The sequence below is a fragment of the Apus apus genome, chromosome 1, assembly GCF_020740795.1.
Source record: "Apus apus isolate bApuApu2 chromosome 1, bApuApu2.pri.cur, whole genome shotgun sequence".
NCBI lineage: Eukaryota > Metazoa > Chordata > Aves > Apodiformes > Apodidae > Apus > Apus apus.
In genome coordinates, this window is record NC_067282.1 from 117239126 (window position 1) to 117260035 (window position 20910).

The 20910-nt window shown below is 38.6% G+C and overlaps 1 protein-coding gene across 1 annotated transcript in view; it reads left to right on the forward strand.

The window, feature by feature from the left end:
* Positions 1–20910, forward strand: part of PUDP (pseudouridine 5'-phosphatase) — a 72441-nt gene that overhangs the window by 36533 nt on the left and 14998 nt on the right. The window contains exon 3 of the mRNA XM_051608211.1: positions 2880–3109. Within this exon, the coding sequence (XP_051464171.1) occupies positions 2880–3109 (230 nt within the window). The remainder of the gene's footprint in view (positions 1–2879; positions 3110–20910) is intronic.

Here is a 20910-nt window from a genome sequence, read left to right on the forward strand (position 1 = left end):
AAGTTATGCTAGCTGTTCTTCCTTATGCAATTTAATTATTTTCCACACAGCTGATTTTTCCCCTTGTATTTTTGTGTCTTGGTGTGTTTACACATAGGCAAATAATAATTTTTAAATGACGTATTTTTATTAAAGTGCATTTTCTGAATAATGTAAATTTTTGCTTTCTGGAGCTATGAGGGACAGATGCATTTTAGCTCCCTTGTAGTGAGGGAAGCCAGAAAGAGAAAGTAAACACACACACATACACACATGTATATGCCAAAATTGTGACAAGTGCTGAGGGAATGTAAGAGAGAACCCCGAATAACCTTTCTGCAGCAGTGCCTTTCTGTGGCTAGCTACCTCCAGTAGAAACAGAGAATAAACATATCTTGTGAGAAATGAACTGAAGCTCAGATGCAGTGGAACTGAGGAAGACAAGGAAGGAAGACGAGGAAGGTACAACTTCAGAGAAAACTAACTCTATGCAAGCTAAACCTATGTAAGGGCATAGGAAATAAGAAATGTCTTGTGTAATCTTTAGACTTCTTTACTACACATACAGTATGCTAGCCTTGCTAAATGTTACATATCATTTAGAGTAAATTCCTTTGAAGGAATGTAGTTTGTTTTAAAAAAAAAGAAACATTTAGGCTACTGCTTTAAGAGCTCTTAGTATTTCCATTAATTTCTTAAGGGCTTCTCATATTTGAGAATGAAGATGTGTTCTGGTTTGGTTTGGTGTTTTTTTTGGTAGTGGGGGAAGGGCCCCAGGAATGGCTCCTGTAAGAAGCTGAGAAGCTTCCCCTGCTCCAAACCCAGCCAAGGAGCCATTAGATGGATGATAGGTGCACCTCTGTGATTAACGTATGAAAGAACTGAGATAAAATCTGAGCACAGAAGCACTCAAAGAAAAAGAAGAGCTGTGCTGGGGAAGGAGAGTGGTGCTGGTGGTTGGTGAGGAAGAAGGGGAAGAAGGTGCCCAAGCAGAAGTTTCCCTGCAACCCATGGTGAGATGGCAGCTGTCCCCCTGCACTCATGGGGGAACGTGGTGGAACATTCCCTGAAGGTGCCAGGAGGGGTGAACTTGGCCAGTGGACTCTGATTATGCAGCTGTGGAAGACCCCAGGGCCAGGGGAGGTGGCTGTTCCCGAAGCAGCCCCTGACTCTGTGGGAAGCCCAGGCTAGAGCAGCTCCAAACCTCGTGGGAAGGACTCATGAAGGAGAGGTTGGTGGAGGACTCTCTGCCATGGGAGGGACCCCATGGGGAAACAGGACAGGACTGTAAGGAATCCTTCTTCCTGAGGAGGAAGGAGCAGCAGGAACCACCAGCCTGTGAAGTGACTCTAAACCCCATCCTCTGTCCCCCTGTGCTGCTGGGGGGAAGGAGGGAGAGAAACTGGGAACAAAGGGATTTGGGCCCGGGAAGGAGGGAGGGGTGGGGTAAAGTGCATATATTTATGGTTTAAAGGCTGTTTTCAAACACAAGCATGGAGTTGAAAATGTCAGTTATTAATTGGCTAATTAGATTCTGGTTAATAGAGAAGAAATCTTCAGAGGAACATATCTACAGGTCATATTTGCAGATAAATGGGGTAGTTAATGCCCCTATTAACTAGTCTACAAGCTTTGTTATATCTAGTAATTATAACTTCACAAATTTGGGCATGTGATTATTCTTGGGAAAAATATATTGCAGGTAAGATTGTTTATAAAATTGTCAAAATTTAACAGAAAGGCTGGATCACATGAAGAGATTCTGTGGTTGAAAAGGAAAGAATTACATGGACATGACGAGTAGGACTGTTTTGAGGAAGGAGGAGCCAGACATAAGCGTAACAGTGAATCAAGGGGAAGGGAATAAGATTACTTTTGTATAGCCGGGCATGAAAAATAGGGTAAGAATCATGCAGTTGGAAGATGAAAGCAAAGAATTGTTCTTAAACTTGTTCAAAGAGCCAAAAGTCAAATGGAGGCCTGTCTACCTGAAGCTAATACCTTTTGTCCAGCACAGTTTGGATTCATGCCAAGGAGCAGACCTGTGATGATTTCACAGATATGGAGGGATTTTTTCTTTTTGGATTGGTAAAGACCAGAGATCCACTCTTCTTCTCCATTATACTCTGCTAATTGTTTTGTCTGAGAGAGGTGTCCAGTATTTACCATGCTGCAGTGATGGAGCATTGAAACCTCTGCAAAGGAAAATCAAACTTGCACTGGAGAATGAAGTGTTTCCTTCTTACATAGACTGCTGTTTGCACTGTTTGCTGCATGAGCCTTCCTTAGAACACTGGATCAGATTGAAATGTCTACCCATTAAGCTTGAGGTGTTAATTACTCTGGGTTTACAGCATCAATACATAATGCTCTGGTGTTAACAACTGTGATTGACAGCTCACCTCCTCTGTCCATTGTTATGTGCTTTGGTAATTGGAAAAGAGAGAAACTGAGTTCTCTTGGGGCTGGTTTAAGCCAGCTGGATACCTGCTTTAGAAATTAAAACTATACCATACAATGAGAAGAGTGTATTTCTTTCACTTTTTTTTTTCCAGGAGCATAACTGTATTAAAAAAAATTGTCCTGTGTGCGTTTACATAATGTTGTGGACATTGCTTAGTGAGCTTCTAGTGGGTTTACTTTGGAAGTTATTTGGAGCCCATTTTTGGTGTGTTTTGAGAAAAGCATTATTTGGCAGGAGAACAAGTATATACTTTGAGGAATGTTCCTTGATTTTTTGTGAAGGAATGTTTCAGATTTAGCAAGAATTTTCTTTTAAACTAACTGATTGAAATAGTTTGTTATATTCTGCAAGACAACATTGTTGAAATATATTGTAAGTAGGTATAGATATTTTTATATATGTAAAAAAAAATAAAATGTATATATTTGTCTTGTAGGGGTCGATAAGCTGATCCGTCATTTACACAAACACAACATACCTATAGCTGTTGCCACCAGCTCAGCTGAAGTGACATTTCACATGAAAACAGCCAGACACAAAGACTTCTTTGGTCTTTTTAATCATATTGTGTTGGGAGATGACCCTGAGGTGAAGTGTGGCAAGCCACAGCCTGATGCATTTCTAGTTTGTGCAACCAGATTTCACCCTCCTGCCCCTCCAGAGAAGGTAAGAAAAAATTAACTGAAAAGTTAAGAATATTCTGTCTGGGCTATATTTAGATTATCTTTTTAACATAATAAATACATAGATTAAGAATTAATATAATATAATAAAAATCAGCAACCTCTGTTTTCAATGGTGTTTATGCTGTTGAAGCAAGAGATTGTTGGAAAGCATAATTTTGCCCCACTGCATATCTTTGTAATTCAGATTCCTCTGATTTACTACATGGTAGTGTGCAGTAATAAGGAAGTGTCATGATTTTCTGCTCTGTACGTAAGTCTACAAGCTTAACTTCACTACTCAGTTTAGAAACAGTTCTTTAAACATAGATCAATTTATTTTTCATACATTCATGGCTGATTTACCTCTTAAGTGTCTAAACATTAAAGATACTTCTTTGTAAAAAGGGCATATATTTTTCCTAAGCCATCTTTTCCCTCTTGTGTTCTGAATCTCTGAGATCATAATTCTTGTTTTCTACTTTAACACGAATCTTTGAGCAATCTTTCTCAAATAGTAGAGGTTTCGTTTCTTGATCTTATATATACTTGATTCTGAAATAGAAATCTGCAGGGAGAATATTTGAAAGATAAATTTGAGAGTTAAAATAATGTCTTCAGTTTTATTTTAAATTAAATTGCCTTTCTTAAAATATTTTCTTCTTGTTTTGTCTATCCTGATTGGAACATAAGTTCTGAATATTTTGAGAAAAATACATTGCATACTATTATATACTAAAGAACTAAAATGTTCTTTAACATGAGGGTGGTGCATCACTGGAATGGGCTGCTAAGAGAGGTGGTGGAGGCCCCACCCCTGGAGACATTGAAGGTCAGGCTTGATGAGGCCCTGAGCAATCTGTTCTAGTTGGGGATGTCCCTGGTTATTGTAGGGGGATTGGACTAGATGACCTTTAGAGGTCCCTTGGGTCACAATCTGATAATTGGGTACATGGAGATTCTTTGTGATCCAGCCTGGGCAAATCGAAGATAACACATTATTGGATGCACATACAGGCTTTTATTTAGGTACAGACCAGCTGGTAGGAGTTACAACTATATGTTTGTCATAAACTTATAATAAATGTGATAACTAACCCAAAACTACAAAAGAGAAAGATTAGGAAAGGAAATACAATTAAAGGAAAGTCACCACCCAGAGCTCCAGCAGCCTCTTATAGTAGAGGGTGGGTGGTGGTTTGGTCCTAGGAGGCATCTTGAGACTGGCACTCTTTTATACATTTAATTCCTGGCATATGCCACAGTGGTCACCCAATCACTGTTCCATGTTTGTAGTGAAAATTCGTTATCACCTCCTGCGTTCCTTTGGTCCAGTTATCCATATAGACCTCAAGTCTTTTTTCTGCCAAGTTGGTGATTTACATGAAAACACTCTCTGAGCCTCTTGATTAGTTGAAGACCCAGGTTTTCCCTGGCTTGCAGTTGCCTGTGGCATTTGCCACATTCTTAACACATCACAGGGCTTGCTGTTATAGTAAAACTGGTTCAGTGGGTTGCTGAGACATCTCTTTATTCCAGCGATAAATCTTGTTTATCTCCTAGATGTTTCAAGACAAACAGCAGACACCCTGAGTGTCTGGATATACTGCTTGTCTCTTGGGTTGTTTTAAACAAGCACCATACATCCTGAGTGTCACACCTTCCAACCCAGGACATTGTGTGATTCTATTTTTTACGGAAAAACTCTAGGTGGACTGTTATTACTGTTTTCTCAGTAGCATTATTGAGGAAAAAAAGGCTTATAAGAATACATACGGAATGATTAGTGAAGATTCTTCGGCCTTTCATAGTTCAGGTTTTCACCCAGAGTCTAAATGCTCTCTATGTTGCATGGGAGTACAAACTGGAATAAGTTTGCTGCAATGTGGGATACTATGAACTGTGTTAACCAAACTGATTTTGATTATTTGTAGTGTTTTTCCTAGTGCAAGTTCTATTTTCATTGTGTTTATTTGCATCAACTTCATTTAGAAACTTGGGCATTCAGAAAAGATAACAAATGTACATCATCATGTTCATACAGATGGTATTTGTATGGACATGTTAGGTCCTTGTGTGAGTCGGCCTTGTGCATATGGTATGTTCCAAATGTTGAAGAATCTGATGAACAAGGCTGTAATTCTCAGAGTCAAGTACTTATGAATTTTGAACATGTTAATACTCAGTTGAGAACAAATATTGGGAAGCAGTCCAAGGAGGGGGAAAGAGAAGAGTTGAAAACAAGCTTAAATCACATCTTAATGTTGCTTTCATATGAAATTATTCTTGCTTAACTACATGTGTAGGGAACAAAAAATCAGGGTATGTTCCTATGATGTGTTATGGTATTGTTTTTGTGGAACAGGATGAGGTGTGTAGGACATACTTTTAAACTGGATGGATGGAGTTCTGTAATTCTGAAAGTAAAAGAGCAGAAAATATTGAGTATTTATATAAAGCTGAGGTGTAACTGAGATTGTATCTGAAGGAGAGGTATGCAAATTGAATGTCAGCTGTGTTAATGACAAATTAAATTATTATTTATGTGAGGAGACTAACAGTAATCTCCAGAGGTAGGCTTTCTCAAATCTCTTAAATTATTTGGCTCTATTTCTGAGAAGTCAAAAGGTGGCAGTAAGTAAACAGGATGAACACGTTATAAACAACCCACAAAACCAAACCAAAAAAGGCAGTAACACAGTGTTGTAAATATTTTTTTATTTATTCAGCAGTAAGTACCCTGAGCTGTGTTAGCAATGAAAAATTATTTGAAGATAATAGTAGCATCTGTATTACACTTAATAGTTTTAAACTTTCAAGGTATGTTAGACAAACAAAATTTCATAGTGTCCATGATAGTTCTGTATAGTTATTTTCTTTAACCTTTCTTTGAAGGAGAGCATAGATGTTTGAACCCATGTTTTTCCTTTACAAGAAGTTTAACACCATTCAGAGTTCACTTAGTACAGATAATTCAGCTGAACTTTTGTTTTGTTGCATCTACAAAAGTCACAGATGTTGAAGTGTGGGAGTTAAGTGCAAACACAGAACTTCAAAGAAAAGAAAATCAAAACACTACACACAAACGCTCTGAAACATTCATGATCACTTGCAGTGTAGTGATGGCATCTGCCTTGTTCAGTCCCAAGTGGTGAACTAATAAAGCTAAAATTTTGGCTTTCATGCTAAAAATCAGTAATATGCAAATTTGTGGCAAAATATCAGGAGTATAGGTAATGTCTGCATAAGATTATTACATGGTCACAGAATAGTCATGGTTGGAAAGGACCTCTGAGATCACTGACACCAACCATAAAAAAACAAACAAACAAACCTTGAAAAAACAACCAACAAACAAAAAACCAACAACACACAGAACAACACAAAACCATACCCCCCAAAACCCCACAACACACAACCTATAGTCTCAGCCACTAGAGCATGCTCTGAACGTGTTTCTTGAATACCACCAAGGATGATGACTCCACCACTTCCCTGGGCAGACTGTTCCAGTTCCTGACCACTCTTTCAGTAAAGAAATTCTTCCTAATATCCAATCTAAACCTCTCCTGCCACAACTTCATGCCATTTTCTCTGGGCCTGTTATTGTTCACTTGGGAGAAGCGGCCAACACCCACCTCCTTACAACTTCTTTTCATGTAGTTGTAGAGGGCAGTGAGGTCTCCCCTCAGACCCCTCTTCTCCGAAGTAAACATCCCCAGTTCCCTCAGCTGCTCCTTGTATGACTTGTTCTCTAGACCCTTCCCCAACTTGGTAGATCTCCTCTAGACATGCTCCAGCACCTCAATGTCCATCCTGTAGTGAGGGGCCCAGAACTGAACACACTACTCAGTGTGTGGCCTCACCAGTGCCGAGTACAGGGGCACAATCACCTCTCTACTTCTAGTCATGCTATTCCTGATTAGAGCATCAGAGCAATGCATTTGGTGCTTAGGCCCATACGTCAATGCTATATGAGATTTTAATGTTTTCTGTTGGATTAGATTTACTCTGATCCCTGGCTGAAAGCTGTGTAAGGTTCTTTGGAGCTTATATCCTCTTAAACATTGGAGATTGATGGATATGCATCTGAAGAGGACTTCCAGTTTAGCTTCCTGCTAAAGCAACTTGGTATGCACCAAAATTCTAATTAGTGAAGCAAACCACCAGGTAGCAACTGAGGACTGTCACATTAGCTTCAAAACTTTATTGCTTCTCCAAAGGAAAAATACAATGTAGCCATAGAAGACTAAATCTAGAATTTAGCTCTAGTGGAATGCCGGCCTGTGACTGTTGCCATGCAGCACATTTCTCCAAGTAGGCAGTTCTAAAACTACATAAAAATGTATATGATACCTGCTTTACTGTCATGGAAGGGTTTCATAATTGCTTGTCTGGGAATTTCTTAAATGCTGACCTTTTAGTTTGCAGTCTTTGGTTAACTAGGAACTTAGTATGCACAGGGATTTTATGCAAGATAAGCCCTGGGAATTCAACCTAAGTCTTACTGTCTTGTGATGCATGAAGTTTTGTCTGTTTGTAGCATTTTTTTAAATATATGCCAAATTCTGCTCTGAAGTACACAGATGCAGCTTGTATGAAAACCAGCTGGATCTCTACATATGAAGAAACAACGTGTGCTTGAGGATTGTAGAAATTGCAGGGCAAAGTATTCAAAGCTCTGTTCTTTTTCATACATTTTATTTAGACAATTAAAAAACATTTTCAAAGTATTACTTTTATTTGGTTTTTTATTATTATTTTCTTCCCTTTACATGATAATAATTTTGAAAATAAGTTGTTTCATATTTTTCTAGAATTAGTTACTTAGCATTTTATTATGTTTCAAGTTCCCTTTAAGAGAACCTTTAACATGTGCTGCAGAGGAAAAATCAGTTTCATTGATGATACCACTGTGAAATTTGGTAAATTCAGCTACACATGATAAGAGATGTCGAAAAAAAACCCAAAACAACAGAAGAGCTTTTGTAAGTACCTAGAAGGCAAAACGAAGACTAGGAAAAATGTAGGCCCATTGCACAATGAGATGGGGACTTGGTTACACAGGACATGAAAAAGGCTGATTTAACACCAAACAAATACCATTTATATTAATTATTTAAAAAAAGAAAAAGGTTGTAGTGATACAAATGGTCATAACTCTCTTATGAAGAATCAGTCTGTTCTATTAAAAAAAGTTCTGAGTAATGTAAATCATCACCATAATTTAAAACAGTTTCTTTGCAGTTTTTTCAATTTCTCATTAATTAATTGATCCCATAGTTAAAAATAATCTCTGTATCAAATCTAGTGAGAGCTTATGAAAATGTTTCTGACTGATTAAATGGCATTAGGATTTATGAGTCTCATTAGACTTTTTGTGTCATAGGAAAGAGAAGTTCAAAGAGAAATTTTCTGACTCTACAAAAAGATGTAGTGAAGGAGTAATAGAGATTCAGAACATTGTTGACCACTTTGTAGTTTTAGTCTGTATTGTACAAGGAAAACAGAGGGTGAAGAAGACTGATATAGCATGTAGCAGTTGATGTGACCATCATTATTGTGAGCTTGTGTTAAAAGGATGCCCAAACCTGTTTTCTTATTTCTTATCCTCCCCATTTTTTTCCTTCTTTATTTCCCCTTCAACTGCACTACTTTCACTGTATGTTCACTTACTATGGTTTTCAGATAAGCAGTTATTTTATTAGTGATGTTTCTGTTATTCCTTATGTATAAGGAGGGTGAATTTATTAGGAGTACTTTAAAGTACAGAAATTACTAAGGTGGGGTACTGAGCTGTAAATTGAAATCCCTGCTGTTGAAATCTTGTATTTTAGTAATAATAAGTCTGCCCCTTTTCTATTTTATAAATAAATGGATTTGCATTCTTTCCTTAATGTTTACAGTTCAGTGGTATAGTCTGCAATTGTGAAGGTATCAGTACACCTGATATTTAAATTATTAAGCTGCAGTCAATGGGACAGATGAGGAAGTGTTTGTAGTAGATCCCTGTTGTTCATGTATGCTGCAGTCGATGCAGAAGCAGATAGAGCACAGGCCAGTGGCTGCTTACTGTGAGAAGAGGGATCAGCGTGGCTCCGTGACTCTTGCTAGTTGCCAGTGAGTTTTGAGGTATAAGGCAGAATTTAGGCTTTCTTTTTGGAAGCCACTTGACTTTCTTGTCTGTGCTGATTTATTACAGTTTGTTAATTAATTCAGTTTAGGCAGTTGGTGAGTTAGTGCCAACAAAGAACTTCTGTGTCATCTGATTTGTTGCTGCCAGCTTCTGTATAGCCAGGCAATTAGCACACTGACTGAAGTTGTGGGATATTTGGGTGTTTCTGGTGTGTGCATTTTCTTGTTGGGCTATTTTGGAGATAATTTCCTCACTGCTTGCAGAGCATGCCCCTTTGGAGTCCCTTATCTGCAAGGTTGTGCTCCCTCAGTGTTCTTGTTATCCTCACATCCTGTTCTGCATAATGGACAGCTTCCAAACAGAACAGATTCTCCCTTAGCAGCAGTGAGTTGTGTGGTGGGGATGGTGTTTCCTGGGAATGCTGAGCAACTGGTTCAGAGCAGCAGGAACTTGACACAGCTTCTCCTGCATAAGTTTTCAGCAGAAGCTGAGATCTGACAAATTTAGATTACAAATGGTAGAGTTTTCTGTTCATGGGGTGATTGGGAGGTGAATGAAGAACCTGTGTACCCAGATTAATTTAGTTGTTCTATACAGACATACCCGTAAGTGTTGAGAGTGTATGCCAAGTGAAATCTGAAAGGGTCTATCTATTGGCTTGAGAACAGAACATTTCCACTTGTCTGCCTTCTGACCAAGATGAGGTGCCAAGTTCAGTAGGAACCTCTCTTTCTGACTTCATAGTTTTTTGAGAAACAATTTTTTTACTTTCATGTGTGCATCCAAAATTGCCCAATCTCAAGAACCCCAGTGCATTCCTAAAATGTCAAGAAAAGTTCTCTCCATAGAGAACGTAGTAGCAACCTAGGACTCTTGTTTTCTTTTTAAAATAGTCCAGAGGAGAGAGTTATCTTTATCTTGTCCACTGTGTAGAATACTTCCTCAAAAAATGGGATTAAGGAGTTTTTTGAGCACTCTTTGACCTGAGGAGTTCAGTCTTCCAGTTTTTTTATTTATTTGAGGATTGTCCTTGTTACCTCATGGTATACCACCTGTTTGGTTAGAAAGGTTCTTTACTAGAACTTTTTCCTAAATTCATAAACCCTTTTCTTGCAGAAGACTTATTTCTAGATGGCAAGTTGTGATTTGAGTATTTAGTATGAGTTGCTAGCCTAGCGCTTCCATTTCTGCTACTATGGGGCACTGGAAAATAATAAACAGTGTAACTTTTTTCAACATTTCCCTCCTCAAACCTGCTGGAGAAGCTACTGATTTCAGACAGACAATGGAGAAATTTAAAGGAATAAATTATTAATAAATTATTCCTTTACATTGCCTATTAGGCAGTTGCCTAATTTACCTATTAGGCCATTTAAAGTAAGTAGAGATTTATGTGTAAAGACCTCCATCTTGAAATACTGTTAGAAGCTTACAACTTGGGATGCAAAGATCACAGCACTCTAGTAGAATATACTTTTTATTTGACATGCTACTGATCCTGTACCTTCCCCAGCTTCTAAGTAGTCTAAGCATGTAGGCCTTATTTTTGTCTCCCATGCTGGATTATGAAGTCTGTGATTATGAGGCTCAGCTTCCAGTTTTTAAGTGTAATGGGCACAGTAGCACAGAGGAGAATGTGACATATTTCATCACATCCTACAATCCAGGACTTCTGAAGATATGTTGTACACATGCACCTTTTCCCTAAATCCATATTAGGCCACAATTTTATATTTACAAGATAATGAAAAGAAGGAGACAGTTATAAAGTTGTTTGTTTTGGTTTGTTTACAGTCATCATGATCTCAGTTCCCATAGTTGATGTTCCCCCTCTTCTGCCTGAGGCATATGTGCTTGTGTGTGCACATCCCCTCCCATTCTGACAGTCGTTGTTACATATTTATGGAAGAAAAATGAGATGTTGCATGGCTTGAAAGTCATATAGCTCTTAAGTGTTCAGACGCTTCCCTTGTTACTGCAGTGTATGTTTATTTATGGGTGTATTTGTCTTGCAGAGATGAAAGAAGTCATTGAAATTCCATGCAAAAAATAGCCTGATCAAGATTTGCTTTCACTTAATGTATCTGATTGGAAGAGTAAAGAAGGATTATAATTGGTTCTTTGGGGTACCCTACTTGGGGGGGGGGTGGTGGGGAGGCAGGAATACCTTTTTTTTTCTTTGCATTTGTCTTGATAATGTATCAAGCAGCTGCTAAGGGACTTGATGAAACATGATGCAGAATACTAAATTATGTTCTGCAGCCTTCTTTGCTTCTACGTGAGGTGAGTGTCTAAGCACAAAGAGGCTGGTACACCTCCAAACTCTAAAAGCATTATATTCAGATTAGCAGGTCACTGGAGATGCGTTTCTAATTGTTTTAGGGAACTCATTATGGGTATTATCACATATTAATTATGCATGGTAAGTAGTGAAAAGGAGGAGGGAAAATCCTTCTTTTATGATAAATTGTTCACTGAGTTATCTCTTCTTTCTTTCAAGACCTTGAGCATTTTTTGGAGATGCCAAACAGAGCAGTCATTGAATAATTAGATTTTAATTAACAAGAATTTTCACAAAAAAATGTTTTTAATGTCTTGGGTTATAGCAAGCATGAATAAATACTCTTAAAAAGATCTAGTGCACTGATCCTCTCTGTATCTCAAGTTATCTTTTGGAATCACCCCAGATCTTATTGTAACAATACCATGCAACAGTTTCCAAAGAAAGAATGAAGACTGAAACAAAGAATTGTTTTTAGCAGTATTTTTTGTTGGTTTTTTTGTAAATTATTTTCATGGGGAGATCTCTGGAAACCTTTGAAAGACTAAGGTCAACAATGTGTTTTAAAGCACAGAGGCTTTGGGAAGGAGAGTTCATTTGTTTGCTCCTTTTTTCTTTTTTTTTTTTCCCCCCTTCCTCTTTGTGGAGATGTCATTGTAGGTAATTTTCAGAGAGCTGTGGCAGGGTTCTGCTGATTCTATTGTGTGGTGAAGAAGTCTGTTTTTTTGGCACTGTTGCAGAAAACCTACTTACAAGACCATCAGTTAACCGACAAATTATTTATAGTGTAAACAGGACAAAGCATTTTGCTCAGGTTGATTGCTGTATCACAAAATAAGTGCACTTACAAGATGATTACAAAATGTACTCCATAAAGCAATGGTTGAGAATTTTTTTTATTATTATTGTTGTCATAGACTGGTGGTATTAAGATAAAAGACCTTGTAGCACATACAAGAGCTGAAGAAGTGACAGCTTTATCTGCTAAAAAAGGATGCTTAACATTTCCATTCCAGCATCTCTTTATCTTAGAATAATAGCATGATTCAAAGCCAAGAAGGAAATGGTTCAAGTTAAGCTTTAGTAAGACTGAAGTGATTCTGATTTAAAGGAGAAAACAATTCCAAGTAGTGGTAGAAATGGAGTCTTCCTGTTCCATCAAAGAAAGCTTTTCTGTTTTGTCTAAATAGTACTGAATATAGGAATAGCTGTTCATACTCGGATTCAGTGTCCATCTTAGTCGGTACCAGCTCTGATGACATCTAATACCAGAAGCTTAATAATAATCTTTTAGTTATACATATATAGGCTCTTTTTTAACAAGAAAAAAACACAACTAAACAAAAAAATAAGAGGACCCTTTAATGGTATTTGGTTTTTTTTCTTAATGCTGATAGCTATCTGGAACAATGAATTCTGTAAATCATTTGCATATGTTCTGAATTCCTCACCTTTTAAACTTCTTTGAAAGCTTAACCAGCTTTTTTATGTTATGTCTGAGAAAGATAATAAGTAATGTATCTGCCACTCAGTATATTAAGTATTACTTATCACATCCTTTTTATTCCTTGCTCCATAAGCAAAACACTTTGCAGTCAATTCAGACTCTCACCATCTGAAAGGGTTGGGTTTGGGATTTTTAGGGGGGATTAAAGCATGGTGGTAGGGGTTTTTTGTGTTGTTTGATTTTTCTTGTTATTCTTGTGGGTTTTTTTCCCCTCATAAGCATTCTGATTGCATTTCTTCAGACTCTTCCTATTAAAAATACTTTTACATAGAATTATGTCTGTGGAATACAGTGCATACAGTATTCCAGATGAGACAGCATTGTATATGTCTGTGAATATATAGCGTATCACCCAAGCTCCGTGTTTTCACCAACCTGTCTACAGTGATGTCTAGAACTTAAACTAAATGTTAAAAAATGTACTTTTTTTTTTCCCCAATATGGATTGCTTACCTTTTATTCCATTTGTCACTGAACAGCCCAGTGCAGTACCTTGTCATTCCCAAGTTTCTTACATATGGAAGATCCCAGCTAACCTACATAAAACTTGGTGTAACTTCGTGTCATCAGCAGATTTTGCCAAGTATATAGGTGTGGTTTACTAGTCTTAGTAAGTCACAGTCAATAATTACCTGAGTAACACCAGAATTGTTTTAAAATGTATCTACAATTACTTTCCAGAATAGTAGCATAGTAATGAAGTGGTTTTCTGTGTTAGTAACACCTTCACTTCATAGTTTAGTTGCTTCAAAGCTTCAAGGTCTTGCTGACTAGCAAAGACTAGCTGATGAGGTTTCATCCATTACTGAAAATATCTTCTGTTACAGAACATGTTTTCCTCCATTAGGAAACTGTCCTTTCTCCTGAACAGATACCTGGTCGCAGTGATCCATTCAGTTGCTGTCTCCAGAAAAAATTATTGCATTCTGCAACTTAAGACTAAAGAGTGGAAACATGTGAGCTTGAAGCCTATGGTCCTGAGTTTCAAAGCTATTACAGACTCAAAATATTTCTGATTCAAAGAAATTCCATGGGCAAAAAGCATAATAGTATGTAATTTACCTTGTTGCTTTGCACTTTCAATAACTCTGTTATCCCAACAGAATGCCAACAGAACCTTTTATGGTACAAAAAAATGATCATGTATCTTAGGTAGAATGAATTTGCGGTTTTAAGATTGTCTATGATAAATCCTTTGAATACTGCTTTCAGTTGTGAGATTTTAACTTTTCAGGCAGAAAATTTTCACTGAGAATTTTTTTTCTTATGTTTCAGCAAAAAATGTTTGTGATTATTTTAATATTTTCCTCAGAAGATAATACTTTCTAATTGTAGTAATAACTAGTATGATAGTCATATGATAACTTCCATGAAGAGTTATATTGTGCAGAGCAGGTATTTGAAGTTTGGAAAGCTGGGAGTCCTGCAGTCAGGTATTTAAGGAGTCAGGAATAATGCTATGCCTCAATCATACTATGACCATTACTAGAACTGGGAATCCTTCTGAGTTTCCTGATGTTTGTGTGCCATGGCTGTTCTGTGCATGGAAGCACTGTGTACATCATACTTACAAGTAAATACACATTAAACCCTGAGAGGAAAAAGATATGAAATCCAGGGACACTGGTTGATAGGCATGGAGCCTGCTCTGGACAGCTGTCAGAGCACTGTGAAATATATATATATATAAAAATATCTGAGACTATACAAAGTATAGATGTAGCCTGTCGAAACTAACAAACCTCACACACACACACACACACACACACACACACACACACACTGATTAGCATTTGTTTAATGAATGTTACGGCTTTTTTAGTGAACGAGGTTCCAAGTTCCTACTTTATGTAACAAGCAAGTCCCTCAATTTTCCTCAGCATTGGAGAGTTAAATTAGGTAATTTCTGATAGAGATAAGAAGTGAACCAGCTAGCTCTGTTAGCTTTCAGCTGTGTTTTCTGCTGGCCTGGTCCAGCAAGGAGCAAGTCATTTAAGCAAGACAAGTTTCAGTTAGTAGCTCGGCAATAAGAAGTGGAGGAGTAAGCGAATGTACCTATGATTCTTGAAAGAGTGTATTTTTAAGATGCTGCTGAAGAAAGGTGAAGAGTGTAGGCATGGAGATTGTACAAAGCACAGAGGTCAGCATGATAAAAGACATAGAGCTGAAAGTGGAAAAAAGAGATAAAGAAGTCAATTAAGTGAAAGGATAGAGGATGTCTAGGGAGTAGACAGAAATAAAAGCAAGACATACAGTAACTGTGGGTAAGATAATATAGGTCCTTGAAGGTGAAAATGAAAACTTGAATTTGTGACTGCATGAAGTAATCTATATAGCTTCATTATAAGTTACGAAGAATTAATAGTGTGTAGTAGCCCATTTGTCCTTAATACTTTCCTGAACATTTTTTAGGGAGTGGAGATGAAGAGTCAGGAAACAGTAGGTAAGTTAATGATGTATACACTGCCATAGTAAAAAGCATTTGCTTTTTTGAGGCTAAGCATTCTGTCTCAGGAGGATTTGTAGGTGATGTGACAAAGCTAACAATACAGCAAAAACTCTTCAAACATTTAGGATGCTACTTGTCTAAATTTAAAATCTCATGCAGATAATGGAAAGAAGAATCAGCTGCAAATGTGTGCTTTGGCATGTCTCTCAAAGTAAAGATGTTTTCTTTAGAAAAACTGATGTTATAGTTTAATCTTCTATTCTGTCCTGCATTAACTAGTAATTCTAAGCAATTGAACAATTTATTACTGTCCCTTTTTCCCGTCACTTATTTTTTTTCTTGTCATCTCACTGATCAGTTGAAGAGCAGTTATGCTGGTTGACTTTGAGTAGACTGGTAGAAGATTTTTACTGTTTTTTTACTGTTTACAGCTGTTCTTTACAGCTGTGTTGTTAGTACATGACAGCCTTGGATTTCTTTAAGATTATCTATATTCAGGAGAATAACTTTCTTCTTATTTTCTGATGGTTTTGGGAACTGCTTTTGTTTTAATAATACAAAGTTAATGAAGGATGAATAAAACATTCCATAAGTCAATTATTCAGAAAAGGTGTAGTTTCTCCCAGAAATTTTAAGATGTATTCATTCTTTGCAGGAACAATGCAGTCTGACTAGCTTTCACTCAATTTTTAAAAATCTGTGAATTGAGTCCTCAGATTCTCTCAGTCTGAGTTGAGTATGTGATCTGGCTTTGTGTAAAGTGATTACTAGTAAGAGCTTCAGGCTCAATGTCAGTCCAAGGATGAAGAAATCCATCACAGAATGCTATATTTTAATAAAAGGATTTCAGTTACTTGGCAGTATGATGACCTAATAATGCTTGTGACATACTGTGCTGTATTGCTTTAGGATCAGACTGAACATTGGAATAATGGCAGCATTGAGAGAAAAGAAAAAATATGATGTCTGATTTGAACATCTTTTTCTCCTATTGATTTCTGTATTTAGCATAGTGTATGGCAAGCTAGGCCCTAGTTATAAAGACCTGTGAAAGAGAGCACTTCTAATTCTGTTCTTGCATGTTAGGAATCAAGCAGCACGTGATGCATAAACGTATATAGAATTGAATGGATCCTAAGGCTAGGGGGATGGATACCCCACAGGATGCAGCTGTTAGGTTGTATGGTAAAAGCTTGTTTGCACACCCATGAAGAAGCTCAGAGAGGCAATGGCAGGTGGGAGATCCCAAGTCATCCCCTGCTTGGGTGCTCCCAGGCCCACCACAGGAGCCATCAGTTCATCAGAGGCCTATTTCCACAAGGTCACGGGAAGTCCTGAAGACAGATGGTAGCCCTTATAAGGGACTTAGAGGGCCCTCCCAGGGCCGTCCCAAGAGAGCCATCAAGGTAAATCATCCAACCATGAGACCCATCAAGGTGAATCATAGCCAGATCCCATTTTGGACTGAGGGGAGATGCTGCCTGGGGTGTGGCACACAGTATGGGATGCATGGGAAGAGAATTTTGGCCCTCCTGAAGTGTTCTCTGGGCTGAACAAGCCAAGCTGTGTTTCAGTATTGCCTCAATGCAACAGCCCTAACCATTTTAGGTCCTCTGGTGGACCTCCTGAAGTTTATTGTCATCCTTGTATTTTCTTCTTTCTGAATTTTAAATCACTAACGAACTTTTCAAACATAATCCTTGCATATTTGAGATTTATGATACTAAATAGTAACAGAATTTCATAGTCAAGCTTCTGTTCAGCAGATACTGTTAAATTACGAGCCAAGCAGCCTCCCACAATTATTTAGATTTTCTTGGAGTTGTTGTTTTGTTCTGTGATTAAAGATTTCAAGAGCATACAGAGCCCTGACACTTCTTTTAGCTTAAATTCATGGCTAGGGGGGAGTGCATAGCACAAAATACACAAAGTAAAGTTGGAGCTATTTTGTTTCCCCTTCACCTCTCACCCATATTACCCAAATGTGGGGGGTGTTTTACCTAATCTCCTGGGCTTACTTGAAACTGTAAAAGTCTGTTTTGGTTTCTAATTTTGTGCTTTTTATATCTCTCTGAAAATAAGTTCTAGAATACTTCTGTTTTATTTAGAATTTTTTCCTCTACCATGCCTTCCTTCTTACTGCAGGGAGAAGAAAAGGGACACATTGTTTAAGGAGAATCTGGATTTTTTGTTTACAGAGCAATAAATGTTCTGAAATGAACTGCGCTTGTTTATGTTGTAAAATTGCTTTTTCTTGACAGGTTAATAAATCTCGGTCCAAGGTCTGAATGACCAGAAATATTAAAAGCTTGTGGTGCCTGACAAAAACAAAGAAACCAACCACCTTTTTGCATTTCTTTATAAATACAACAAAGGGCTCAGTGCTGTTCCATTTGACTGTGGCTCTCATTTTATTTTCAAATGCCTTTGTTTATGGGTCTTCCGCACAGTTTGTTGTTTGTTTTGTTGTTGTTTTGGGTTTTTTTTTGTGGAAAGCATAAACAAAAATCACCTTAGTTGTCAAAAACTTTCAAATGCCGTGTTACTCACCAAGTACACATGTGCATGGTGCAGGCAATGCAGTGCCAAACCTGCTGTTGATTTCATTAGCTTTTGGTAGTATCAATAAGATTATGAATTTTAAAGAACTTAAATCTCTGTTTTGAAGCCTACACCTATATTGATCTTGTGGCTTCATCTGGTTTGTCAATTTCATGTACAGACAAATCTATTATTTATTCCAACTGCAGCAATAGTTTACCAGGATATCTTTTGATAAAAGACTTGGGAAGCAGAATTTTAAAAGTATTTAAAACTTGGCTACTGATGTCATGATTAGTTTAAAAAGTGGAAAATTATTTGTTAGTTGTTTAGAAGCAAGTTTCTATTAGAATGCGGAAGGACACTGGAATGACTAAAACAAAAAATCTGTCTTAATTTTTCCTGTATGCCTTCTGCAGATTCAGCAACAGTTTCTGGGATGGAGGCAATTGGAGAAAAGAAGTTGAACTCAGGAAGCTGGGTACACATATGTGCTGTGTCAGATACATAATTTAGTCCTGTTGGAGATACTTAAATGATGTATCAGCAATGTCTCATGGAAGTGTGGGATATGAAATGTGGCTTATTTTGCTTAACAGTTTATCAGTGTCTTCCCAAAACATGTTTGGTGCTGTGCTGGTGGTACTTTTATATTGAACTGAAGAACAGTTTTAGTTTCTTGAAATCCTCGTCATCCTGGGGTTTCGCTCAGCCTTGACAGTGTCATGGAAGTCGCCTTTTTCTCCCCATCAATTCCTGAGTTGCTATTCTTGACATTTTACTGCATTTGATGTTAGCTTTATAAATGCATGTAGTTCTATATAGAGAGATAGATATATCTGGATAGATACATATACAGATACATATTTTAAACTGTATATATATTGCAAACATGCATTTGTATATAACAAATGTGTTGAATCTGGGAGCCCAACAGCAGCAAGGCTGCTGCAGCTCTGTGACCCCAAATCCAGCTAGTAGCGAGGCTGACAACATATTTCCAGTAGTCACATGAGCACACACAGCATATACTGTATGCATATACACATATGCCAGCCCTGCAGAACAGCTCAGCAGAAACACTCGGCACTTGTACAAGCAGAGAGCACGACCAGCCTCATGTTGCTCCCCTCTCTGGCTGATCAGGGGGAAGGTGTGTTAGTGCAAAATACATTCTTATGTGCAATGATGATCCCTCCAGCAGCAGAACTAGGTAGCCCTCCCTGGATCACAGTCCCCCCAGTTGTTGGCACCTGGAGGCATGAGATGCCACAGCCCCACTCCAGCCCTCAGTGCAGATCTTTCCTTCTCTTCCCTCTCACCCACACTAACACAGTGGATGGCTTAGTCACAGCCCATCCTGTGGTCCTGGATCCATGTGCTCCCTGCCATCACCTCCCACAGTCAGTCTCATGCACACACAGACAGGTCTCTCAGACAGCCCCAGATGCCACTCTCTACAGCAGCTGCCTACCTTGTCCTTCCTGTAGTCAGTGCTGCCTGTGCTTTTGCCCATGGAGGCACACCTGGCTCCCAGGACACGTCACCTGCTTGCCAGCTAGTCCAGCATGCCCTTCACAGTGCTCACGCGCTCATTTGACCACCCGCCCGTGCTGCCAGAGCTGCCTTGTGGGCAGCATGGGACTCCTGGTCCCACAGCAGGGCTGGCACCAAGACCTCCACACACGTGCACAATAGCTAGTCCTTGCCCTGGAAAACCATCAGAAATAGAGTTTAGTTAGAGGAGACAGGACAGTCTGTGCTGGCTGGCAGAGGCACAGCCAGGCATGTGGACTGAGGGCCCCTGCTAACACCATACAACCCCTTCTGCCCCTATTCCCAGGGGGTGCCCCGACCCATGAAGCCTCTCTTGCCAATGCTTCCAGCTGGTCCAGCCCTGCCCTGGGGCTCCTGTGGCACCAGGAGTGGCAGGGGCACAGGCTCCACTGGCCTTGCAGGGCTGCTGGGGCTGCCCCTGTCCCTGGACCTCCTGCCCCATCAGGCAGCACAGGGATGAGCTGCCAGTGGGCTGGTGTCTGCTGGGATGGGCCTGGGAGCAGCCAGGTGGGGTGTGATTCAGGTTCCCCTGCCTGCCCTTGTTGCTCCTGCTATGCTTCTTCCTGTGTGCAAAGTTGAGCATTTCTGTCAGATAAACTAGCATGTGTGTCTATGTGTGTGTGCATATATATGTATGCATTTTCTAGACAGGAAAATGTTCAGGTCTCCCTCTGTAGAACCATATGCAGCAATTTCAACTGCTAATGCTCCAATAGATGCTATTTGGACTTCTTAATAATGTGATGTTTCATATCCACAGAAGTAAAGAAGATTCTTATTAATTATAAACTGTCTACCTAAGCTGTGTTCCTTTTCTCAAAGGAGCATAGTGAGGAAGACACTCAAAGCAGGGAGAAAAACTTTTTTAATTGAGAGTTAAGTAGAACACATGGGAGTGAATAACCTTGGCTGGCAGCCTGCAGCACTTCCACTGCTGATCATAAGAACATCTGATTGAGAAAAGCATTTAGAGTGTCTTGAGCAGTGTCTTTGCTCTCCATCTAGATGCAAGATGCTGGTAATTTGAAGGAGCTGAAAATTTTCACTTGATTTTGTGAGATTTTCTTCCTGGTTCTTTTGATAACAATGTTAAAACTTGACCTGTTTGAGATTGTAGTAGCAGTAGTTCTAGAATAATTTTTTCTGGTTTTAACCCATTGTCTCTTGTCAGTCCGTAGAACTACTGGTTAAATTGCTACTTTACTTGTCAATGAGGAAACTGTTCTCTAGGGCTTTGAAAGCATTTAAGTGTTTTCTCTGCAGATGCATGATCAGTGGAGAAAATATAAGTTGTAGTGTCTTCTCTTACATTGTTTTCCTTGCTAAGACTAGAA